Source organism: Salvelinus alpinus, chromosome 7 (genome assembly GCF_045679555.1).
Source record: "Salvelinus alpinus chromosome 7, SLU_Salpinus.1, whole genome shotgun sequence".
Taxonomy (NCBI): domain Eukaryota; kingdom Metazoa; phylum Chordata; class Actinopteri; order Salmoniformes; family Salmonidae; genus Salvelinus; species Salvelinus alpinus.
The window spans coordinates 4,993,471-5,019,282 of record NC_092092.1 but is presented as its reverse complement, the minus strand read 5'-3'; the positions used below and the strand labels follow the sequence as shown (position 1 = coordinate 5,019,282).

The window sequence follows — 25,812 nt, the reverse complement described above, 5'->3', positions numbered from 1 at the left end:
ATTCCTGAGGTACAGCCAAAGCATTTCTGTGTGGTACCACACTGTTGGACAAACTACCACACACTTCTTAAATCGTGAAAAAGAGCATGTCTCTTCACTTGGCGGTTTGAGCGAGTTCAACCCAGCCTAATCTCAGAGTATGGTAATGGAGAGAGAGAGTATTAGGCCAAGTCCCAATTCTCCACCCTTCTCCCAAAGTGAGCATTTCCAGACTACACCGTCATGCATTTAACAACGGTGGAAACTCCCTTCAGCCAATGCTTACATCAACCTAATGCTTTTAAATCTATGACGGGAGTGTGAAAGTGCAGACTTTGGCAGAAGGGTGGACAATCATGACGAAGTCACAATAACCTTTATTTAGGCACTAAATTTGTATTTCCCCCCCCCCTTTTCCATCCACTTTATACCCTCTTTATATACTCTTTGTAAACAGTTGCTCCCATCTGGGTCCTATTCACTAAGGTACCAAACGGGAAGAAAAACAAGGAGGGACTATCTGAACTTGTCCAATAAGAAACGATTGTTTTAGTTTTCCATTGAAAAACATTTTTGCTACAGCGTGGCCTAATAGGACCCTGTAAACGGTTCCATTACAAACCAGAGAGGCAGCAGCTCAGCTGTCACTCTTCAGACTAGTATTAGAGAGAGTGGTTTAAAGTGGCGTTGCAATGAGAAAACCTAACTATTCCATTATTGCTAGCTATGCCTGCACCATTAAAAACACCAGATTACTCCACTCTGCCTAGTTTAACTGTTATGCTAGGACCAAATTCAACCTCAATTCTGGCTTTCTTTATATGTACAAGTGAAGGGCGTAACGGGGTTAGTGCCTTGAAAAGCCACCAAAACAATTATAAACATTATCACAATCCGGCAAAAAGTCCATAATTGTTACAAATAGAGAATCCAATACAAGAACAAGAGTAATCCATCCACAATACAAATAATTCAGATAACCCAAGATTCAGATAATCCATGATTGAAAAACAGATGGAGGAAGGAAGGTCAGAAGATGCTGCAGGATGCTGGATTCTCCCTGTTCTGGAATGCTGTCATCACTAAAGGGGAGTGTTCCATGGGACACGGAGGGGGTAGAAGGAGACACGGAGGGGGTAGAAGGAGACACGGAGGGGCAGGTGGACAGAGACTAAACATCCAGACAGAAACAGAGACAGTCAAACAGACATATGCAGGTTTCTGAAGTGGCATTTTTGGGGTGGAGGAAGGGGGTATCCAGGATCGGGTTCAAGGCACGAAACACCCCGCAAATTAGTGAAATGGGGAGGGACTATCTAATCTTGTCCAATAAGAAATGTTTATTTTTGTTTTCCGTTGCAAAGGGAAGTTTTTCAAACGTGTGCCCTGGATATCCAGGTTCCCCCGGGAGTAGAGGGGTGTCAAACTCATTCCACTGAGGGCCCAGTGTCTGCAGGTTTTTGTTTTTTTCTTTCAATTAAGACCTAGACATCCAGGTGAGGCGAGTTCTTTACTAATTAGTGACCTTAATTCATCAATCAAGTACAAGGGTGGAGCGAAAATCCGTCGTGGAATGAGTTTGACACATGTAGGGTAGAGAGAAGGGGAATCCAGGTTCCCTTTTCAAAGCCTGCTGGTCAATATCCTGGTCCCAGATCCGTTTGTGATTTTCCTACTCCAGTCACGGTTCTGCACGACGATTCCATAAGGAGTTGACAAGAGAGCAGAAACAGACTGACGCCAAGCCCGGCTGGTCAGTGGTCTGGGAGGGTTGGTAAGAGACCAGTGGCTCAGCTGCTCTTGAACAGCTCAATGCAGCCCTGCAGCAGAGACATGTTGTTCTGTCGTAAGAGAGAACAGAGACATCAGCATCGTATCCATAACAACAGACATTTCACAAGGATTACAACACAATATATACACACACCACGACCACATAACATGAACCACTACTAGGCTTGGGCGGACTGTCATACCGGGATATTCGGTAATACCAGCACTGAACTAGGGCGCTGTTTTCAAACCCCACTGAGACTGTAAAACGAACGTTATCAACGCTAACAACTACATGTAAAATCCCATATATATATATATTTTTTGATCCCATTCAAACAAAATGCTAAGGAGCGCATTGTGAACATTTTACAGTCTCTGACCTAAACAAGTAACTAAAAACTGCTAGTCACAGATTGCTGCATGTGTACATAACAAATATTAGACAGGAAGGCTCTTGATCCAGGAGGGGATACTCGGCTGTTACCTAGCAACGCTTGAATTTGGAAGAAGCTAACCACTTAGATAGCTAACTAGCTACTAAATTAGCAAGCCAACTGCAGAACAGTTATCACATGTTAGACAAGTAACTTAATAGTTATAAGATATCTAACTGGCAAACATTTAGTTGTGAATTCTCTACTGTAACTAGATCACCTGGAGCATGATGCACAACAGTGACCGACTCACAAGGCTCAGGTCTCGTGTCGTTGTGGGCTTGTCAGCAAATACCACGTGATTGGGGACTATCAGGAAGCTTCATAATAAAAACGATTATGTAACAGGTGAAATGAAGAAGGACGAAGATCTTTATCTCCTAACCTATTGCACAAGTTTACTGCGGGTATTTACTTTAAAAGTAGCTATAAAATATTCAAACGTATTAAAGAACTTGATTTTATTGTGTCAACAGTATTGGAAAAACTATCCCATGTCTCTTCCCAAATACCCAGTATATGTATATATACACACACACACACACACACACACACACACACACACGCGCACACACACACACACACACACAAGGTATACCGCACAGGCCTAATCACAGCCACATAACATGAACCTCTAGCAAGGCAGTTGACCCCCGACAACAACTGCTCCCTGGACGGCGATGAAGTGTACGTAGAATGAAGGCAGTCAGAGGGGTTAAATGAGGAAGACATTTCGGGTTGAATGCATTCAGTTGTGCAACTCACTAGGTATCCCGTTTCCAACAAAAATGTAGAGTGTTGTGCTTAGGCCTGGTCTAGCAGGTAACACCACCTGCAGTGTGCACATACATATAGTTGAAGTCGGAAGTTAATACACAATCTAGCCAAATACATTTAAACTCAGCTTTTCACAATTTCTGACATTTAATCCTAGTAAAAATTCCCTGTCTTAGGTCAGTTAGGATCACCACCTTATTTTAAGAATGTGAAATGTCAGAATAATAGCAGAGAGAATGATTTATTTCAGCTTGTATTTCTTTCAGCACATTCCCAGTGGGTCAGAAGTTTACATAAACTCAATTAGTATTTGGTAACATTGCCTTTAAATTGTTTTTATTTTATTTATTTTATTTAACCTTTATTTAACCAGGTAGGCAAATTGAGAACACGTTCTCATTTACAATTGCGACCTGGCCAAGATAAAGCAAAGCAGTTCGACACATACAACAACACATAGTTACACATGGAGTAAAACAAACATATAGTCAATAATACAGTGAAAAAAATAAATAAGTCTATATACAATGTGAGCAAGTGAGGTGAGATAAGGGAGGTGAAGGCAAACAAATATATGTATAAATAAATAAAAATATAAAAGGCCATGGAGGCGAAGTGAGTACAACACAGCAAGTAAAATAAAAAATAAAAAATAAATAAAAAAATAAATAAAAAATAAATAAAAATAAAACAATGGAATGGTTGGTTTGCAGTGGAAGAAAGTGCAAAGTAGAGACAGAAATAATGGGGTGCAAAGGAGCAAAATAAATTAATAAATAAATACAGTAGGTAAAGAGGTAGTTGTTTGGGCTAAATTGTAGATGGGTTATGTACAGGTGCAGTAATCTATGAGCTGCTCTGACAGCTGGTGCTTAAAGCTAGTGAGGGAGATAGGTGTTTCCAGTTTCAGAGATTTTTGTAGTTCGTTCCTGTCATTGGCAGCAGAGAACTGGAAGGAGAGGCGTCCAAAGGAAGAATTGGTTTTGGGGGTGACTAGAGAGATATACCTGCTGGAGCGCGTGCTACAGGTAGGTGCTGCTATGGTGACCAGCGAGCTGAGATAAGGGGGGACTTTACCTAGCAGGGTCTTGTAGATGACCTGGAACCAGTGGGTTTGGGTTTAACTTGGGTCAAATGTTTCTGGTAGCCTTCCACAAGCTTCCCACAATAAGTTGGGTGAATTTTGGCCCATTCCTCCTGACAGAGCTGGTGTAACTGAGTCAGGTTTGTAGGCCTCCTTGCTCACACAGGCTTTTTCAGTTCTGCCCACAAATTGTCTATGGGATTGAGGGCAGGGCTTTGTGATGGCCACTCCAATACCTTGACTTTGTTGTCCTTAAGACATTTTGCGACAACTTTGGAAGTATGCTTGGGGTCATTGTCCATTTGGAAGACCCATTTGCAACCAAGCTTTAACTTCCTGACTGATGTCTTGAGATGTTGCTTCAATATATCCACATAATTTTCCTGCCTTATGATGCTTCACGGATGGGATGGTGCACTTCGGCTTGCCTCCCCTTTTTCCTCCAAACATAACGATGGTTATTATGGCCAAACAGTTCTATTTTTGTTTCATCAGACCAGAGGACATTTCTCCAAAAAGTCCGATCTTTGTCCCCATGTGCAGTTGCAAACCGTAGTCTGGCTTTTTTTATGGAGGTTTAGGAGCAGTGGCTTCTTCCTTGCTGAGCGGCCTTTCAGGTTATGTCGATATAGGACTCGTTTTACTGTGGATATAGATACTTTTGTACCTGTTTCCCGCAGCATCTTCACAAGGTCCTTTGCTGTTCTTCTGGGATTGATTTGCACTTTTTGCACCAAAGTACGTTCATCACTAGGAGACAGAACGCGTCTCCTTCCTGAGCGGTATGATGGCTGCGTGGTCCCATGGTATTTATACTTGCGTACTATTGTTTATACAGATGAACGTGGTACCTTCAGGCGTTTGGAAATTGCTCCCAAGATTGAACCAGACTTGTGGAGGTCTACATTTTTTTCTGAGGTCTTGACTGATTTCTTTTGATTTTCCCATGATGTCAAGCAAAGAGGCACTGAGTTTGAAGGTAGGCCTTGAAATACATCCACAGGTACACCTCCAATTGACTCAAATGATGTCAATTAGCCTATCAGAAGCTTCTAAAGCCATGACATAATTTTCTGGAATTTTCCAAGCTGTTTAAAGGCACAGTCAACTTAGTGTATGTAAACTTCTGACCCACTGGAATTGTGATACAGTGAATTATAAGTGAAATAATCTGTCTGTAAACAATTGTTGGAAAAATGACTTGTGTCATGCACAAAGTAGATGTCCTAACCGACTTGCCAAAACGATAGTTTGTTAACAAGAAATTTGTGGAGATGTTGAAAAATGAGTTTCAATGGACTTCAACCTAAGTATGTAAACTTCCGACTTCAACTGTATATACGTACACACACACGATATTGTGGAATTGAATCTCTCGGAATCTCTCCCTCCCCCCAATACATATAAAATACAGAAAGAAAAAAGGACAACGCTAGAGTCTCCAGTCTGACTCACCTTAGCATGCTTAATCTCCAGTTCAGCCATCTCTATTAGATTCTTCCGGAAAGCCACCACTCTCCTGCCCTTAAAACTGGTCAGCTCTGAGAAGAGAACACCATGCTGTTAACTCACTGTACTGTATTACGTTACAACATGTTTGCCCCAAACATACAGCCAACACTGTCTAAAAAAAGCATCTGTATACAATAGGTACAGTTTGCTCCTTGCAGAACTCCACCCGGTGAAAAGCGTCTGTGCTCACATACTCCCAAAAGGACCTTTGACTTAAAAACTAGATGAAATAAAATCAACAGTTTCGACTGGGAAGCAGAGCGACAGGCTTTACACAAACACACCTCTTTTTCCCGACTCAGAAAGCGTGTTAAACTTCTGCAGACACTGTTGTTGGTGCTCCTCGGCTGGAGGAACGCCTTTACTCTTCAGCCGGGCCTTGTCCAGAGCCTTGTTACTGTTCTCATAGTCTGCCAGGGCCCTGGCCCGTCTGTACAACAGGTCCTGACACACACACACACGTTAATAGGGTAGGGTGGTATCCAGATGTTCGTACCGTTTCTGTGCCATACCGGGGTTGACGGTATTACCAGATGTGCACACAACGGGGGCTATTTCAGAACAAATGTTTTTTTCCCTTATTTTTTGGGGGGGGGGGGGACGCAAAAAAAGAAAACATTACGCAACAAAGATGTTGATCCAGGAGGGGGGTGAATGTCTCTGCTGTAACCAAGAAGTTCGATCTTGACATCTAGCCACTTAGCTAGCAAACCAAACGCATAGCTGCAGCCCTGAGCTGGATCTCATTTATTTTACACATCTTAGGATTTCTATACTTAACTTATGGTTATAAGCAGAAACATCACTGATCTAGTTGTTTTCTATATGTGGTGACAATAAGCCTGTTATTTCCTTGTCCTTGAAATAAGTAATGTAAGTAACATGCACGCCTATCGTGTTTCCAGGTAATGTAAGTAACATGCACGCCTATCGTGTTTCCAGGTAATGTAAGTAACATGCACGCCTATCGTGTTTCCAGGTAATGTAAGTAACATGCACGCCTATCGTGTTTCCAGGTGCATTTAGAATAAAACTATTCAATAGAATGAAATAAACTCCAGCACTCTGGTGGTCTTGGATGCTCCACCAACAGTTCGATGGATCTCATAGCAACGATTCAACGGTCAATAGAAGCTCATGGGGGTTTTGGAGAGAGAGAAACAGACTGGCAGACTAGAGGTGGCTCACCTTGGCTGCCTGGATGTCCCTCATGTAGTACCGGAGTAGCTCTGTGAGCTTCAGCTCCTGGTCCGATGCCACTCTACCCTCCACTTTCTACAGGCAGGACCAGACGGTTAGATATAAATACAAATCTGTGTTCTATGACGTCACTCAACCCTCCACTTTATACTGGCAGGACCAGACGGTTAGATATAAATACAAATCTGTGTTCTATGACGTCACTCAACCCTCCACTTTATACTGGCAGGACCAGACGGTTAGATATAAATACAAATCTGTGTTCTATGACGTCACTCAACCCTCCACTTTATACTGGCAGGACCAGACGGTTAGATATAAATACAAATCTGTGTTCTATGAAGTCACTCAACCCTCCACTTTCTACTGGCAGGACCAGCTCTGGAACCAACAGGACCCTGAACAGCTTCTACCACCGTCATAAGACTGCTAGTTAGTTAAATAGTTAACCAATAGCTACCCGGACTATCTGCACGGACCCCCTTTTTGCACTAACTTTTTTGACACATCAAATACGCTGCTGCAATTGTCTATTATCTATCCTGCTGCCTAGTCACTTTACCCCTGGCTATATGTACATATAACCTCAATGACCTCGTACCCCTGCACATCGACTCTACTGGTACCCTGGGAATATAGCCAAGTTAACATGAATCATTGTGTATTTATTCCTCGTGTTGTTATCTTTCCATTATTTCTCTCTGCATTGTTGTGAAGGGCCTGTAAGTAAGCAGTTGACTGTTAGTCTACACCTGCTGTTAAGAAGCCCGTGACAGGTACAGTTGGATTTGAGATGGGACACCTCCACCATGCTCAGACACATACAAAATAACACCCTAGCCTTTCGTGAACGAACACTCGCACTTGACTTTGCATTACTAGCTGATGGCTACTTTGAGGAAAAAATGTACTTCCTATGACTGAGAAATGTGGTAGTCTCACCTAGATATCTGAAGATGAATACACTAACTTTAAGTCGCTCTGGATAAGAGCATCTGCTATATGACTAAACATTTTAAATGTAAAAAAAAAAAAAAAAAAAAGCAAAAGCACACACAAGTGTTTAAATGTATTGCTGACTTCACAAAATTAATGTTGATGGAAAAGGACACTAAAGGGATCATATAAAAGAGAATTAAAATAGTAAATAGTTGAGGAGTGCCGAAGATCAGCACTGTGGTACTTACCCGGAGTTTCTCAAACAGGTCCGCTAACTTCTCAAAGTGCCTGAAGGGGGACACACAAACCCATCAATAGTTGAGCAAACATTATTTTTCTGTTTTCTTTTTTCTGATATTGGGGTAGAGATGAAAAACCAATAATTTAGTAACCTGTTGTTGGCTTGAGGTAACTACGGCCCCGTTCATAAACTTAGTGCTGTAATATATTTATATTGTTTACTCACTTTTTAAGTGCTGTGTTATCATCGACAGAGAGACTGTTCAAAGTAGAAGAGATGTGGATGTAATCATCAGCAACATCTGACACAAAGACAGAAGACAAGATAATCAACACCCAGTATGGATAACATAGTGGAAGAAGTTGCACCACATATCCAGCTGGTCATCTATGAACGGTCGAACGTCTTAAAACTATCATGTACTCTTAAATCGCTACCCGGTACAGCCAAAAGAGGACTGGCCACCCCTCGGAGCCTGGTTCCTCTCTACCCGGCACAGCTAGAAGAGGACAGGCCACCCCTCGGAGCCTGGTTCCTCTCTACCCGGTACAGCCATAAGAGGACTGGCCACCCCTCGGAGCCTGGTTCCTCTCTACCCGGTACAGTCATAAGAGGACTGGCCACACCTCAGAGCCTGGTTCCTCTCTACCCGGTACAGCCATAAGAGGACTGGCCACCACTCGGAGCCTGGTTCCTCTCTACCCGGTACAGCCATAAGAGGACTGGCCACCCCTCGGAGCCTGGTTCCTCTCTACCCGGTACAGCCATAAGAGGACTGGCCACCCCTCGGAGCCTGGTTCCTCTCTACCCGGTACAGTCATAAGAGGACTGGCCACACCTCAGAGCCTGGTTCCTCTCTACCCGGTACAGCCATAAGAGGACTGGCCACCCCTCGGAGCCTGGTTCCTCTCTACCCGGTACAGCCATAAGAGGACTGGCCACCCCTCGGAGCCTGGTTCCTCTCTACCCGGTACAGCCAGAAGAGGACTGGCCACCCCTCGGAGCCTGGTTCCTCTCTACCCGGTACAGCCAGAAGAGGACTGGCCACCCCTCGGAGCCTGGTTCCTCTCTACCCGGTACAGCTAGAAGAGGACAGGCCACCACTCGGAGCCTGGTTCCTCTCTACCCGGTACAGTCATAAGAGGACAGGCCACCCCTCGGAGCCTGGTTCCTCTCTACCCGGTACAGCTAGAAGAGGACAGGCCACCCCTCAGCCTTGCTCTTTGGGGTTTTAGGCTGGGTATCTTTAAAAGCACTTTGTGACAACTGCTGATGTAATAAAAGGGCTTTATAAAAATAAGGGGGGGAACTGTTCTTATCAATAACACAAGAAAGCAAAGAGATATTTCCAATTCATATTTGACAACAGATGTTTGTTGGTGTTTCTATCATAGTCCTACTTTTGTGGGAGCGGGTCATCTTCTCTGCCCTGGCAGTGGAGTCTTTGATCTTGGACGAATAATCAAGCAGGAAGGTCTTCTCCTGCTCAAAGAAATCATCTACTTCCTGCAAGAAAAATAATGTAAAAAGCAGGGGTTGGAACTGGTTCAGGAAACAGAACCAAAAACAGGAAAATAACGTCATTTTTCAAGGAACAGAAAAACGGAACCCGGAAAGAAAGTGATCAATACTGTTCTAGAACAGAACCGTTATTTTAAAAGCATGTAGTCCCACAAAAGAAACGGTAACAAAGCGCCTATGCAAAGCCCTAACTGTCACTCAGAAACGTATTCCAGCAAGCTGAAAATCCTGTTTAGACTTCCTGCCCCACCCCCCCAAGGTCTAAGATTACTGTACTGTCGTTAGAATCGGGAGAGATTTGGATTAACGTTAGGCCTAGTTATCACATTTCACGTTGGATTTGTTAACTACAATAAGGTAATACGTGTTTTTAATTCTGGTGTCACTCTGCATGTTAGCGTGCTAGCTCAAAGGACATTCAAAGTTCCTTCATAGAAGCCACTCCTCCGTAGGTATACCTCTATGGAGCTAATTCAGATAATGTCATAACAAGATACCCAGCGCTTCAAGCCTGCTCCTCAACCCTTCAGTCACATCTTGCACCATAGGTTACACTTGTCTGTCCATCACGCATGTAAACAACTAGCCTGCTCTATCTACACTGATTGGTGAAGTTATTTCATGAGCTAAATGTTGTTGTTTTTTACTGTTGATTTCACGTGTTAAAAAGGAACAATATAAACCGGTACTTTGTTTTGGTCGGAACCGGTTCACAACTTTATTTTGCTGGTCGGGAAAAAATAAATTGTGTGGTTCTGTTCAGAACAAAAAGTTCCAACCAGCATCAACCTTCTGCCTAAGATACAGTCACACATACAAAGTCATATCTTCATTGTGGATATGAAGGACCCTACTCGGCTGAACCGTGACGTTCTCTGTCTCTTTCTTTGAGTCTGCCGCTGTAATGCATTGTACGGTTTTCCTCTATCTAGTTTTTAAATGCATAGCAGACATCACAAAATGGATTTCCACGGAAATCCACAGTAAAAGCATTGGGCTTGTTTGACATTGCAGTTGATAGCGCAGGCGACTGCTACAAATCGCCTTAAGTTAAAAAAGCATTTACCCACAATCGAACAGAGCTATTGTATGATATGAGGAAGCCACACCCACCTTTATTCCTGAGATGATGACTTCGTCAGCACTCTTCACCATGTTCTTAAAGAAACTCCCAAACGTCTCCTTGGCACTTTTCCTCCGTACGCTCAGCTACACGGACCAATCACAGGAAGGGAAAGGATTTATTCAGAGACATGACTTAGCTAATGACAACACAGTACAAGTTCGCAATGTAACATTGATTATGTGAACTGCAACAGTTCCTCTTGTAGAGCCCTTTTTGTTACAAATAGGAATGAAGAGGATTCAGTTAGAATACAATAAGCGTCACACTGAACATGTCTGTATAACATTTCCCAAACGGACGAACAGAAAACCATCTCAGCTGACCCCAGTTGACTAACAGCTCCCCTGACAGAGAGAACGCATCTCTCCCTCCCCCATCTCTCCCCCAATCCTCCTCTCTCCCTCCTACAGTACCGTCCTCCATCTCTCCCTCCTACAGTACCATCCCCCATCTCTCCCTCAATCCTCCTCTCTCCCTCCTACAGTACCGTCCCCCATCTCTCCCCCAATCCTCCTCCAGTACCGTACCCCATCTCTCCCCCAATCCTCCTCTCTCCCTCCTACAGTACCGTCCTCCATCTCTCCCTACTTCCCCCATCTCTCCCTCCTACAGTACCGTCCCCCATCTCTCCCCCAATCCTCCTCTCTCCCTCCTACAGTACCATCTCCCCCCCATCCTCCTCCCTCCTACAGTAACGTCCCCCATCTCTCCCTCCTACAGTACCGTCCCCCATCTCTCCCTCCTACAGTACTAACCAGAGAGTAGTGTTCAGTAGGCACAAAACTATCTGAACTGTCCAATAACAAAACGTTCCTTTTCCATTGCAAAATGTTTTGCTACGGCGTGCTCTAATGAACGACGACCCCGGCAGCAAACCAGGAAGTCAGTAATACTGGAGAGTATGCAGTCTGTCTTCTCGGGTTTCCTTCTCCAAGCGTCAAACTCACATCCTGGTCATACTCCAGGAATATCTGGAAGTTTCTGTCCTTGCTCAGGATGGGGTGAGAAGATAGACGCTGCAGGAATACTTCGTGGACTTGAACGGTCTTCTTGAATACAGCCAGGTACTCACTGGAAGAGAGACAGTAGACAGACAATTATCAACTGACAGAGCGCACATAGACTGAGACACACAGATTGAGATCACCAGAATCTTTACCACAGGAATCATTAAGCACAATCTTCAAGAGAAACATATATTTCAATTTAAAAAATTGCCAATTAAGCTTTGGACACAATGACAAGAGTCGAAACTCACGCCTCTAACTCCTGCTTCATCTTGGTGTATTCCTCCTTGGTCATGGTGGCTTCGCCCTCTCCCAGTTTATGCATCTTCTCCCTGGGGCTCTCAAAGTCTGGCTTCGGGGGGGCTGGAGGGATCTGGACAGATAGGGAGGCGAGTGGATGAAGTTTCTGGTAAGATTTCTTACACCAGCAACATCCTGCCACCCACAGACATAATCCCTGTATGCAGAGCTGTAATAAAACTCAGTTGATAGAGTCGATGCTATTAAAATCATGTGAGCAGACACTAGAGTCCTCTGCACTTTCCCCTTCATCAAATAACATTTACATCAGTGGGAGGTTGCTGAGGGAAGGACGGCTCATCATCATTATCATCATCACCATTATCATCTGGAACGGAGTGAATGGAATGGCATCAAACACATGGGAACCACGTGTTCGATATATGTGATACCATTCCACTTCAGTCATTACCGCGAGCCCGTCCTCCCCAATTAACTTCTCTAGGGTAGGGGGCAGCATTTGGAATTTTGGATGAAATGCATGCCCAAATTAAACTGCCTGCTTCTCGGGCCCAGAAGATATGATATGCATAGATGTGGATAGAAAACACTAACGTTTCCAAAACTGTTAAAATAGTGTCTGTGAGTATAACAGAACTGATTTGGCAGGCGAAAACCTGAGAAAAATCCATTCAGGAAGTAGTTTTTTTTTTTTTTTTGTAGTTTTCTATTCAATGCCATTACAGTATCCATTGACTTAGGACTAAAATTGCAGTTTCTATGCCTTCCACTAGATGTCAACAGTCTTTAGAAATTGTTTCAGGCTTGTATCCTGAAAAATTAGGAAGTAAGAGCAGTCTGAATGAGTGGACCCTAAAGTGTCACAGAGCTTTTTCATGCGAGCGACCGAGAAGAGTGCCTTTCTTGTTAACCTTTTAAATTGACAACGTTATTGTCCAGTTGAAATATTATCGATAATTTAGGCTAAAAACAACCTGAGGATTGAATATAAACATCGTTTGACATGTTTCTATGAACTTTACGGATACAATTTGGATTTTTTTGTCTTCCTGTTTTGACTGCGTTTGAGCCTGTGGATTACTGAAGAAAACGCGAACAAAACGGAGGTTTTTGGATATAAAGAGACTTTATCGAACAAAAGGAACATTTATTGAGTAAATGAATGTCTGCTGAGTGCAACCATATGAAGATCATTAAAGGGTTTAATTTTATCTCTATTTCTGACTTGTGTAACTGTTCTAATTGGCTGTTTGTAATGATTTGTCTAGTGGGCTATGTTCTCAAATAATCGTAAGGTATGCTTTCGCCGTAAAGCATTATTTAAATCTGACAACGTGGTTGGATTTGCAAGAAGTTAATCTTTAAACCTATGTAAAATATGTTTTGTTTTCTGAATTTTTATAATAAGTATTTCTGTATTTGAATTTGGCGCCCAGCAGTTTCACTGGCTGTTGAAGAGGTGGGACGCTAATGTCTCACGTACCCAAGAGAGGTTAAGGTGCCACCAACCTCCTATGATTTACATTATTATACCTTAATTTCAACAAGGAACACAGACTGAGACCAAGGTCTCTTTTACAGCTGGGCCCACGTATACATGTTAACACATACAGTTTAGGTACAATGATTAAAAAACTAAAGACAAACAAAATGATCACATATAACACAAAAAAAAATACAGCAACAGATTACATTTACATTTGCATTACCCGAAACAGTTACAAGCAATACAAAAATAAAAATCCTCCAATAAATGTTTCAAATGAGCAACAGGGGGACAAGAGTCTCAAGTTTAAGTTTAGTCTGCAGGCTAAAAGCATGGATTACACTTGAGGCCCATGCGATTTCCACAGTTGGGTATGGCTGCCTTTTCCTGTCACCCTCCTTGCCTACGCTCTTTGCCACAGGCAAGGAAAAGGCAGACATACCCAACTCTGTGGAAATCGCATGGGCCTCAAGTGTAATCCATGCTTGAGACCCGGTTTAGGAATTCTAATTCTAATATTGATGAGGTGATAAAGAAAAAGGTAGCTTATTCAGAAGTGCTTTATAGACAAACACGAGAGCATGTTGTTCTCGTCTCACGGACAGCGAAGTCCAACCCACATTATGATATAAAACACAGTGGTGAGTTCTGTAGCTAGCACCCGTGATAAACCTAGGTGCGCAATGATAAGTAGCATCCAGCGATTTAAGTGTTGATGCCGTAGCATGCATGTAAATAATGTCGCCATAATCTATAACAGACATAAAAGTAGCTTGCACAATGTGTCTTCTATTTGTAGAGGACAAACATGTCCTGTTTCTATAGAGGAAGCCTAGCTTGATAATTAGCCGTTTACAAAGTTCGTCAATATGTATTTTAAAAGACAGTTTATCATCCAACCATATCCCTAAGTATTTATATGCAGAGACCTGATTAATTTGAGAACCATCGTAAGTGCAAGTGTATTTTCAACCAACGTTTTCTTTGCATTTAAAACAAGTTTCAGCTGTATAAAAGACCCTTGTAATATCTTAAAATCTGTCTCCAATAGTGATAATGCCTGGTCAGCCGTTGAAGCGATAGAGTACATGACAGTGTCATCAGCATATAAATGAATTTGACACTTTCTTATCTCATCACCGATATTGTTGATGTAGAGAGTGAACAGTAATGGACCAAGTATAGAACCTTGTGGGACCCCTTTAACCAACTCCAATGGCTCTGACTGGATGCCGTCGACTCTAACAGCCTGACTTCTATCCTTTAGATAGTCACGAAACCAACGACATGCATCCAGTCCCAGTCCTATTAACGACAGCTTACCCAAAAGTATCGCATGGTCAACAGTGACAACAGCTTTAGATAAATCTATGAACAAGGAGGCACGGTACTTTCTATTATCTAGGGCATTAGTAATATAATTTACAACACGTACAGTGGCCGTAATAGTACTGTGTTTAGGTCTAAAGCCAGATTGATTACTAGAAAGAGTATTGTTAACAGTTAAAAAATATTGTATTTGCCTATTCATCAGTGACTCTAGAATTTTAGCCAAACAGGAGACCTTAGAGATGGGCTACCATCACCTCCCTTGAGGAGTGGTATAACAACAGCTGTTTTCCAAGATTTAGGAATCTTTCCTACGACAAATGTTTGATTAAAGATATGCGTCACTACACCAGCAATAATAGGTGCCGCACACTTGAGTAAATATGGATCCAGATTCTCAGAGCCTAATGATTTCTTAGAATCTATAGCAGATAGTGCAGATAAGACCTCATCTTCTGTGACCTTTTGAAGATTAAAAACCGGCTTACTGTGTTCCACATCAGCTGAAGGCCGAGGGGCTGAAACAATAGACCGGTCAGGATCATGTTGGCCATTTTTTCTTTCAAAAAGAAAACCAGCAGAAATAAAATGCTTATTAAAAACATCACAAATTTCAGTTCGGTCACCGATGATCCCAGATTCCGATCACAGACAGTGAACTTGTGACATGAGTCAACTATAAATAAGTGGTGTGTGTTCCGTAGACCAGCGATTCTCAACTGGTGGGTCACGACCTGCTTTAAATGGGTCACGGGTGTCTGAGAAAAGTAAAATAAATAAATACAAAACACAAATGTTTTGCTTTTTCATAAAAAATGATATATATATATATAAAAGAAACTTCCTCTCACGGTCAACTGCGTTTATTTTCAGCAAACTTAACATGTGTACCTGTCCCGCAGGTGTGATGTTCGGATGTACCGATCCTGTGCAGGTGTTGTTACACGTGGTCTGCCACTGCGAGAACAATCAGCTGTCCATCCTGTCTCCCTGTAGCGCTGTCTTAGGCGCCTCACAATATGGACATTGCAATTTATTGCCCTGGCCACATCTGCAGTCCTCATGCCTCCTTGCAGCATGCCTAAGGCACGTTCACGCAGATGAGCAGGGACCCTGGGCATCTTTCTTTTGGTGTTTTTCAGAGTCAGTAGAAAGGCCTCTTTAGTGTCCAAAGTTTTCATAACTGTGACCTTAATTGCCTACCGTCTGTAAGCTGTTAGTGTCTTAACGACCGTTCCACAGGTGCATGTTAATTAATTGTTTATGGTTCATTGAACAAGCATGGGAAACAGTGTTTAAACCCTTTACAATGAAGATCTGTGAAGTTATTTGGATTTTTACAAATTATCTATGAAAGACAGGGTCCTGAAAAAGGAACGTTTCTTTTTTTGGTGAGTTTATATAATATATATTTCCTCCGACCCATTGGTGCGGCTGGCTTCCGGGTTAAGCGGGTGGGTGTTAAGGAGCGTGTTTAGGCAGGTCATGTTTCGGAGGACGCATAACTTGCCCGTCGCCTCTCCCGAGCCCGTTGGGGAGTTGCAGCGATGAGACAAGATCGAAAAAGGGGTGTAAAATACAAAAATAAATAAATAAATACTCTAGTCTGAACTTAAACCCAGAAGTGTAGAAATTATAATTAATGACCTTAATATAGAGCTATTAGCAACACCATTTTGGTAATTTTTGTGGTTTCAAACCAGTGAGTTTAACATTCTTCAAGGGGCAGGAATGTTGTTCCCTTGTCATATAGTTGCTACATGTAATATCAATATAGGATCAGAAACCGTTTTCCAGATTGTATTTTGGCAAACATTTTTTGCGATGTGAATATTGGGTCGCGACAGACAACCTGGTTAAATTTGGGTCCCGAGGCAAAAACCAGTTGTGAACCACTGATGTAGACTACTCAAGTCCCTCCCAATGAGACCAGCAGGCTCAAACCAGTGTGTGTGTTTGGTGGATTTAACAGGACACTCACGATGAGCCCAGCAGTCTCAAACCAGTGTGTGTGTTTGGTGGATTTAACAGGACACTCACGATGAGACCAGCATAGTCTCAAACCAGTGTGTGTGTTTGGTGGATTTAACAGGACACTCACGATGAGACCAGCATAGTCTCAAACCAGTGTGTGTGTTTGGTGGATTTAACAGGACACTCACGATGAGCCCAGCAGTCTCAAACCAGTGTGTGTGTTTGGTGGATTTAACAGGACACTCCCAATGAGACCAGCAGTCTCAAACCAGTGTGTGTGTTTGGTGGATTTAACAGGACACTCACAATGAGTCCAGCGTAGTCTTCAGTTTCAACCAGCGTGTCATGGAGCCAGATAAAGTCCTCATGTTGCCTAGGAACAGAGAAGTCTGGCTTCTGGAAGGAGCTCAGGGTGGTCTGATGAGACAGACAAGACAATTCAAGTCAATTAAAGTGCATTAACAACAAAACAAAAAACACACAGAACAAAAATATAAAAGCAGCATGTAAAGTGTTGGTCCCATGATTCATGTTGCTCTCGAGTGGCGCAGCGGTCTAAGGCACTGCATCTCAGTGCTAGAGGCTTCACTACAGACCCTGGTTCGATTCCAGGCTCTATCACAACCAGCCATGATTGGAGTCCCATACGGCGGCGCACAATTGGCCCAGCGTCGTCATTGTAAATAAGAATTTGTTCTTAACTGACTTGCCTAGTTATATAAAATAAATGTTCCATTCACACAGAAAAACTTATTTCTCTAAAATTTTGCACACATGTGTTTACATCCTGTTAGTGAGCATTTCTCCTTTGCCAAGATAATCCATCCACCTGACAGGTGTGGTATATCAAGAAGCTAATTAAACAATACACCGGTGCACCTTATGCTGGGGACAATAAAAGGCCACTATTTTTTCTGCAGTTTTGTCACACAACACAATGCCACAGACGTCTCAAAATTTGAGGGACGTCATTTTAGAGAATTTAGCAGTAAGTCCAACCGGCCTCACAACAGCAGACCACTTGTATGGCATTGAATCGGCGAGCGGTTTGCTGATGTCAACGTTGTGAACAGAGTGCCCCATGGTGGCGTTGGTGTTATGGCATGGGCAAACATAAGCTACGGACAACGAACACAATTGCATTTTATCAATGGCAATTTGAACGCACAAAAATACCACGACGAGATCCTGAGGTCCATCGTAAGACCCTTTTTTTTTTTTAAAGATATCTGTGACCAACAGATTCATATCTGTATTCCCAGTAATGTGAAATCCATAGATTAGGACTTAATGAATTTATTTCAATTCCTCATATGAACTGTAACTCAGTAAAATGTATGAAATTGTTGCATGTTGCGTTTATATTTTTGTTCAGTATACTTCAGATCAAATAAATCAGAGGGATAAAAACAGTTAAATATTGTTTAATACATACCTTGGTGTGGACAGTGAACTTGACTTTGTCTCGTTCACAGAGTGCATCAGGAATGTCGATGAGTAGAGAGGAGTCGTTGTTTAGGTCCACAGACACAGAGTGTGCCTAAAAGAGGGGAACAGAATCAAGGACAAGGTTTCACAACTACCAGTTGGCAGAATAATTCATCTGTGAAATATGTTACATTTGCTTGTGTGTGAGACAGAAATTCAACTGAATATCTCTCATCTATTCAAGATGAGGGAATTCACAGGAAGGGAATGCTGTCTGTCAGGCTATGTGAGGCCTGGACAACAAGTGGCCTAGACCCTACCTATGAGACATGGGAGTAGATTACAGCAGACCATTTCTAAGGGCTACCTAGTCCAAACTCCATAACACATTCTTGAAAACCTTACTGTTGACTACCCATGCACTATTGAATGTGACCGTAGACAGTACAGGACAGAGTGGAGAGAGGTGAATACGGGTAGGTCTAACAAAGGAAAGCTTTCTTTCACTTTAGAGTGGATTACCAGTAACTTCCATTACTCTTCACTGAATTCAAAGTCCTGTGATATGTGACTCATACTTTTGCAGAATAACTCCAGCTGTTTTCCCAAATCAAGTCAGTCAGGCTTCCCAAGAGTCTGCTAGCGTACATTTCTACTAGCCTGGTCCCAGATCTGTTGGTGCCATCTTACCACTCCCTATGGTTATTATTGTCAAGGCTAAATTTCTCCCATCTGAACAACTGTTTTTGTTTGAGTGGGTGAAACCTAATTTGATTTGAGAAACATCGATCATGAACTTGATCCAGATGTTATGATTCAGAGATACAGGCTAGTACCGTGTGAATGATCCACAGCCTGTTTATAGCCCGAACTCTGATACTCAGCTTTGCAAAGTCAACAGAAATCAAAGGAGTGGAAGTTTCCTCTTTAAAGTCTCACAGGAAATGAAAAATAGGGGAATATTTTTTTTTTTTTTAAACCTGGCCTTTCAAATTCCAAGCAACTCCATATGTAAGCCATCTGAGTTCTTCCTTCATTGGCCAGGACAATATGCTTTGCACATAACATTGTGATGGTTTGTGCACCAAAGAATATGCAATGCAAAAAATAACCTGTTAGTGCCACGTTGCAAGTCACCCAAAGGCAATGGTTAGCTCACTGGTCTGTGCACCATACTCGAAAAATCAACAGCCATCTAGCCACATATCATTCCAAATATAGTGATTGTGAGGAAACTGCAGGAGCATAAATTGAACCCGCAAGCCTGGTCTGACATTACTGAAGAAGCCAATGCACTGCCATAAAAGCCCAGCTTTTTGTAGAGAGCCTACATTATCAAGCATTTTATGTCAAAACTAAAGTAGCCTGAATTGGTGCCAATACAATAACGCATAATATTGTGAAAATAACATTCAATGATAAAGTAGCTAGCTAACGTTAGCTAGCTAGACCAATACCAAAGAAAATAGAATGCTTTCTATACCATCTCTGCTAATAATACTAACGTTTATGCAGTGGTGGGAAAAGTACTCAATTCTCATACTTGAGTAAAAGTGAAGATACTTTTGTAGAAAATGACTCAAGTAAAAGTCACCCAGCAAAATACTACTTGAGAAAGTCTAAAAGTATTTGGTTTTTAAATATATTTAAGTATCAGAAGTAAATGGAAATGCTAAAATGTACTTAAGTAACAAAAGTAAAAATATAAATAATTTCTAATTCCTTTTAATAAGTAAGCCAGACAGCACAATTTGTTTTTATTGACAGATAACCAGGGTCATGCGCCAAAACTCAGACATAATTTACAAACGAAACATTTGTGATTAGTGAGTCAACAAGAACAGAGGCAGTAGGGATGACCACATGTTCTCTTGATAAGTGTGTGAATTGGACCATTTTCCCGTCAAAGTGTAACGTTAATGAGTACTTTTGGGTGTCAGGGAAAGCGTATGGAGTAAGAAGTACATTATTCTCTTAAATGTAGTGAAGTAAAAGTTTCCCAAAAATATAAATAGTAAAGTACAGATACCCCCCAAAAATTGGAGAAGAAAATAGACCCTAGCCTGAAGTTAAGTAGTACTTTCAGTACGTTCAAGTATTTTTACTTAAAACTTTACACCACTGCTTTTACCACTACAGCATGGGGCGGCAAGTAGCCTAGTGGTTAGAGCTTTGGGCCAGTAACCGGAAGATTGCTGGAACGAATCACAAGGTTAAAAAATAAAAGATGTCGTCGTTCTGCCCATGAACAAGGCAGGTTCCCCCGTAGGCCGTCAATGTAAATAAGACTTTGTTCTTAACTGACTTGCCTAGTTAAATGAAGGTTCAATTTAAAAACAATTGTACGTTATAGTTAAGTTAGCTAACGTACTAGTGTTTCAGTTCATTAGCTAGTCCACTAAAGTTATCATAGATAGCCGATTGTATGAATAACGTTAGCTAGCTAAGTAATGTACCGTTGAAGAAAGTGAGCGTCTCATAAACTTCCTAGCTAGCTAAATTGTCTTATCTAACTATAGCTAGCCGCGTTAGCGGGCTAACGTTTCGTTAATCAAATAGCTAACGATACGACGTTATTCACGTACATCGCTCATAACTTACCTTTTCTTTTTCGTTATCATCAATGGTAGATGTCATGATTTTTTAATTTTTTAAATACAATAAAAACCCGTACAGATCGTGTGCTGCAAATCTATATTAGCTAGCTTCTGAAAACACACCCCGTTTCGCTCCAACTGTCCCATAACAGATACATCCCGCCCACTGATTCGCACTGATGTTTGTGATTGGACAACGTTTCTGAACGTCAATCAAAATAGTTTGTTGCTTTTTTTGTTGATTCAACGCACGTGGCATTTAGAACATACCGATACAACAATTAAACATCCTAAATTATTACTTATTTTAAAAAGGAACTGTATATGGCCACGGAATATGTTCACTTTTCAAACAAGCTTATTTTGGGGGGGCTGCTTCCAGCTACAATACCAACGTTAACTTTGGTTCCATGTCATAAAAACACGGACCAGTTTCAAAGACACACCTTCAAAGGAATTACTGGACTTGTAGTTTTTATATTCTTTTCCCACACAGGATTTACGTGAGAAAAAATACAAGCCCCGGCAACCTCTCGCTCTCCGGTCAAAAAGTTGTAACAAACATGGCGCGACTTTTGGGAGAGGTGACGACTATCATCTAACTTAATTCGTTATTTTCTATCTTCATTAATTATTTAATGTAACCAAAACATAACCTAGGCGTTGCTGTCTTGAGTCACTTTAAATACCTAGCCGTAAACGCAGAGATAGAGTACACAGTGGAAGTTGTAGGATATATTTATTTAACTAGCTAACGTTAGCTAGCTAGAATGCGTTTACATCAGCTGTTGAGATGTGCCCAGCGTGTTGAGGAGTCATCTAGGGTTGTCAGTGGACTCTTCTCCCATTGTACCCGGACATCCGTGAATACTTTCTCCACCTCCAATGTCTCTCCAGCTCGCAAGAAAAGCAGTCCATACAGTTCGGTGGACAGCGGACGCTACTCCTCACTCTTCAAGTCAGTTGTGTCCCACAGAGTCAGTGCTCAAACTCCCGACATCCTAGAGGAGCAAGATGCTCAAATCTACGGACCTGTGATAAAATCCCCAACACCATCCAAAGTGCCTAAAATCCTCCACCCGTTGCTCAACCAAGACAGGGTATTTGAATTTGGCGAAACTGAGCTTGGAGGGGCTCCAACCAGAATTATCCTACGGAGGGGTCAGGACAGGGGCTCAGTGCCCAGTGTGACCCGTATCCTACAGGAGACTATGTCCCCGGAGCAACAGTTTTACCTGGAGAGATGGAGGAGGAAGATGATAGCTCAACTGGGAGAGGATGGCTTTAAGGAATACAGTCAGAGTAAGTAGGCAGAACCCTCTGATTCTAAAGTTTTTTTTTAAGGCTCTAAAATATGAATGTTCTGCAAATGAGGACATGATACACACACACACACACTGTCATTCAAATGACCCAAATGTTTCTATGTTAGATCTCTTCAGGCAAGGGAAGCTTTTCCATACGGCCGTGGAGAGTGTTCTCCCGTTGACAACAAAGGGGGTACCGGGGGAAGATCCTGAGGAGGCACCAGAGGTACCATCGTCGGTAGAGGGATACATGGAAAGTGTACGCCATGTACTGGAGGACGTTAGGGGAGTGAGAGCCATCGAGAGCCGTGTACAGCATGAAAAACTAGGCTATCTGGGGATTGTGGACTGTGTGGCTCTCTACAGGTAAGGATGGTGATGATGGCCACGTTCCAGGCTAACTACATTGCAGACCACTAATAGATGTCTCTCTCAACAACTTGATAGGTGTTCAACATGTCAGCTAACCACATCACATGATGTAGTAATCTGATGTAATTCATTGTCTGCAATGTAGTCGACTCAATCTCTACCTGACCAGTCAGTTTATTTGGCCAAATCACACTTTTATTCATTCTCTCCACTTGTGTGATTTTATTTATTTGATTTAACTAGGCAAGTCAGTTAAGAACAAATTCTTATTTAAAATGACGGTCTTGAAAAAAGGCCTACTGTGGAGATGGGGGGCTTGCATTACAAATTAAAATATAGGACAAAACACACATCACGACAAGGGAGACCACAACACTACATAAAGAGAGACCTAGGACAACAACATAGCATGCAGCAACACATGACAACACAGCATGGCAGCAACACCACATGACAACAACATGGCAGCAGCACAACATGGAAGCAGCACAAAACATGGTACAAACATTATTTGGCACAGACAACAGCCCAAAGGCAATAATGTAGAGCCAACAATACATAATGTGAAGCAGCCACAACTGTCAGTAAAAGTGTCCATGATTGAGTCTTTGAATGAAGAGATTGAGATAAAACTGTCCAGTTTGAGTGTTTGTTGCAGCTCGTTCCAGTCGCTAGCTGCAGCGAACTGAAAAGAGGAGCGACCCAGGGATGTGTGTGCTTTGGGGACATTTAACAGAATGTGACTGGCAGAACGGGTGTTGTATGTGGAGGATGAGGGCTGCAGTAGGTATCTTAGATAGGGGGGAGTGAGGCCTAAGAGGGTTTTATAAATAAGCATCAACCAGTGGGTGTATACAGAGATTACCAGTTTACAGAGTATAGAGTGCAGTGATGTGTCCTATAAGGAGCATTAGTGGCAAATCTGATGGCGGAATGATAAAGAACATCTAGCTGCTCGAGAGCACCCTTACCTGCCGATCTATAAATTACGTCTCCGTAATCTACTATGGGTAGCCAGATAAAGCCTAGTCCTGGACTATAAAACATGCATGCTCAATGGAGAATCTAAATTGGAAAGGCCCTGCACTAGTTTTACATCTGTTTCTGGGAAACTGGCTCCTAAAGCTCAGCCTTCCTTCCTCAGGGGTGTGCTGTGTGTGATCGATTGGAAGACATCGGAGAGGTCTAAACCTTTCCTCAGCAACACCTACGACAACCCTCTACAGGTGGCAGCCTACGTTGGGGCCTTAAACAACGACGTGAACTACAACTACCAGGTAGGTGATTTGAGCGAGACCCCCAGTGATGTAGTGGTAAAAAAAAAGTGGGTAAACGTTGACCGCAGTTCGTGGTGAGTTACAGTAACGCTCCCAGGAACTTTCAATGTATTTTTCAGCAGAAGATGGGTAATCGCTCACGGAAAATACAAAAGCTGCATAAACGGCATTTACCCGTGTTTACCCTCCACTACACCACCATACTCTCTCAGCCTGTTCTAATTCGCTTTCTACCATTCTTCCTTGGCCCTAACCCTGCAATGTTTGCAGTTCTGGGTAGTTATAAGCAGTGTAGTGAAGGACCTTCTAGTTCTTTAGATTCTGGGTAGTTATAAGCAGTGTAGTGAAGGAGCTTCTAGTTCTTTAGATTCTGGGTAGTTATAAGCAGTGTAGTGAAGGAGCTTCTAGTTCTTTAGATTCTGGGTAGTTATAAGCAGTGTAGTGAAGGAGCTTCTAGTTCTTTAGATTCTGGGTAGTTATAAGCAGTGTAGTGAAGGAGCTTCTAGTTCTTTAGATTCTGGGTAGTTATAAGCAGTATAGTGAAGGAGCTTCTAGTTCTTTAGATTCTGGGTAGGTATAAGCAGTATAGTGAAGGAGCTTCTAGTTCTTTAGGTTCTGGGTAGTTATAAGCAGTGTAGTGAAGGAGCTTCTAGTTCTTTAGGTTCTGGGTAGTTATACGCAGTGTAGTGAAAGAACTTCCAGTATTGCTGCCACCTTACAGATTTGCAAACGTCCAAGAGTTAGGCCCGGGGGGTAATTGGGACTGGCTGACTGTCTCCGACCATGAATCATGACCATATCTCTTTCCTACATGCTAAACTATGTGCTTGATTTCCTACATGTCTCCCTCCCCCCCCCCCCCCGTCCCTGCAGGTTGAGAATGGACTGATCGTGGTGGCCTATAAAGATGGTTCCCCAGCCCATCCTCATACACTGAGCTCAGAGCAGGTGCTACAGTACTGGGAGAGATGGCTGGTACGACTGGAGGAGTACACCGAGAGGAGGTGAAGGACTGGTGTCTTTGCTGCTTGATGTAGCAGATGGACCTAGAAGTACTCTCACCCCCAGATACAGAAAGTGCTTGGCTTTTCTGACACTCAGTCACATTTGACTGGTGACTTGGACAAACGAGTGTCACAGTCTGCTCAGAAACAGACAATTTAGCATGTTTTTCTCTGACCTGTGACTGTCTTTTTGCATCATTGCCCGATTTTTGAGCTTGACAAGTTTGAAAACAGTTCTTATTTTAGTGTAGAGTTGTGTTTACCTCAAGGTTGTATTCAAGCTAGAAAATACATCGCTGACCCTTACACTGTGTTGAGAATGTTAAATTGTTGTACAGTACAACATTTTGTCTCCTCTAAACTTTGAGTTGTTTTGCTTTTAAAGTATAAAACATCCCTTCTGAGGAAATCGAACCACTAGGTGGCAGCATCAGCCTGTGAAGTTCAGCAATCAACAAACAAAGGTGAAACGAGACATGATTTCTATTTTTAGTTTTATACAATAAAATGATTAAAAAGAAAAAGCACCCTCCATTTCAGTTATTGAATTAACATTTACCAATCAGATCTCTAAACACAACACTGATAAAATGTTATAGCTAAGAATACAATTTTAATATTTTCCTTTGTGGTGTTCTACTGTAAACAACACAGCTTACACTAAAAATGAGCATGGACGAGCACAACTTAATATTTGCTAGTGTAAAAGACATTTGAATCATGTGCATTGATAAGATGCATATAAAAGCATCATATTTAATGACTGTTCAAAGTAATATTGGGTCAAAGTTCATCCTCTTGCAATGATATATACAGTTTTTTTATTTTATTTCACCTTTATTTAACCAGGTAGGCTCGTTCAGAACAAGTTCTCATTTACAACTGTGACCTGGCCAAGATAAAGCAAAGCAGTCTGACACAGACAACACAGAGTTACACATGCAATAAACAAGCCAATAACACAATAAATAAGTCAATGACACAGTAGAAAAAAAGAAAGTATATACAGTGTGTGCAAAAGGCATGAGGAGGTAGGCAATAAATAGGCCATAGTAGTGAAGAATTACAATTTAACAGATTAACACTGGAGTGATAAATGAGCAGATGATGATGTGTAAGTAGAGATACTGGTGTGCAAAAGAGCAGAAAAGTAAATAAAAACAGTATGGGGGTGAGGTAGG

The 25,812-nt window shown here is 42.1% G+C and overlaps 2 protein-coding genes across 2 annotated transcripts; one reads left to right on the top strand and one right to left on the bottom strand.

Moving 5' to 3' along the window:
- Positions 1-1,318: 1,318 nt before the first annotated feature.
- Positions 1,319-20,828, bottom strand: snx5 (sorting nexin 5). Its single transcript, XM_071408905.1, has 13 exons — positions 20,676-20,828; positions 18,082-18,186; positions 16,953-17,063; positions 11,848-11,969; positions 11,537-11,660; positions 10,577-10,672; positions 9,343-9,448; positions 8,168-8,243; positions 7,950-7,989; positions 6,751-6,837; positions 5,847-6,006; positions 5,506-5,591; positions 1,319-1,820 (listed from the first exon to the last, which is right to left on the bottom strand). The coding sequence occupies exons 1-13, from the start codon at positions 20,709-20,711 to the stop codon at positions 1,770-1,772; spliced, it is 1,200 nt and encodes a 399-aa protein (XP_071265006.1). The 5' UTR covers positions 20,712-20,828; the 3' UTR covers positions 1,319-1,769.
- Positions 20,829-21,199: 371 nt separating this feature from the next.
- On the top strand, positions 21,200-25,155 carry mgme1 (mitochondrial genome maintenance exonuclease 1). The gene is made up of 4 exons (XM_071408907.1): positions 21,200-21,973; positions 22,104-22,344; positions 23,495-23,627; positions 24,501-25,155. The coding sequence occupies exons 1-4, from the start codon at positions 21,442-21,444 to the stop codon at positions 24,633-24,635; spliced, it is 1,041 nt and encodes a 346-aa protein (XP_071265008.1). The 5' UTR covers positions 21,200-21,441; the 3' UTR covers positions 24,636-25,155.
- Positions 25,156-25,812: the final 657 nt, after the last annotated feature.

Coding starts and splice junctions, on each gene's coding strand:
- snx5 (XM_071408905.1), bottom strand. CDS start 20,711: ATGACATCTACCATTGATGATAACGAAAAAGAAAAG. Junction 11,661..11,847: donor ATGAAGCAGGAGTTAGAGGC/GTGAGTTTCGAC, acceptor TCTCTCTTCCAG/TGAGTACCTGGCTGTATTCA. Junction 6,838..7,949: donor ACCTGTTTGAGAAACTCCGG/GTAAGTACCACA, acceptor TCCTGCCTGTAG/AAAGTGGAGGGTAGAGTGGC.
- mgme1 (XM_071408907.1), top strand. CDS start 21,442: ATGCGTTTACATCAGCTGTTGAGATGTGCCCAGCGTGTTGAGGAGTCA. Junction 22,345..23,494: donor GACTGTGTGGCTCTCTACAG/GTAAGGATGGTG, acceptor TTCCTTCCTCAG/GGGTGTGCTGTGTGTGATCG. Junction 23,628..24,500: donor ACGTGAACTACAACTACCAG/GTAGGTGATTTG, acceptor CCGTCCCTGCAG/GTTGAGAATGGACTGATCGT.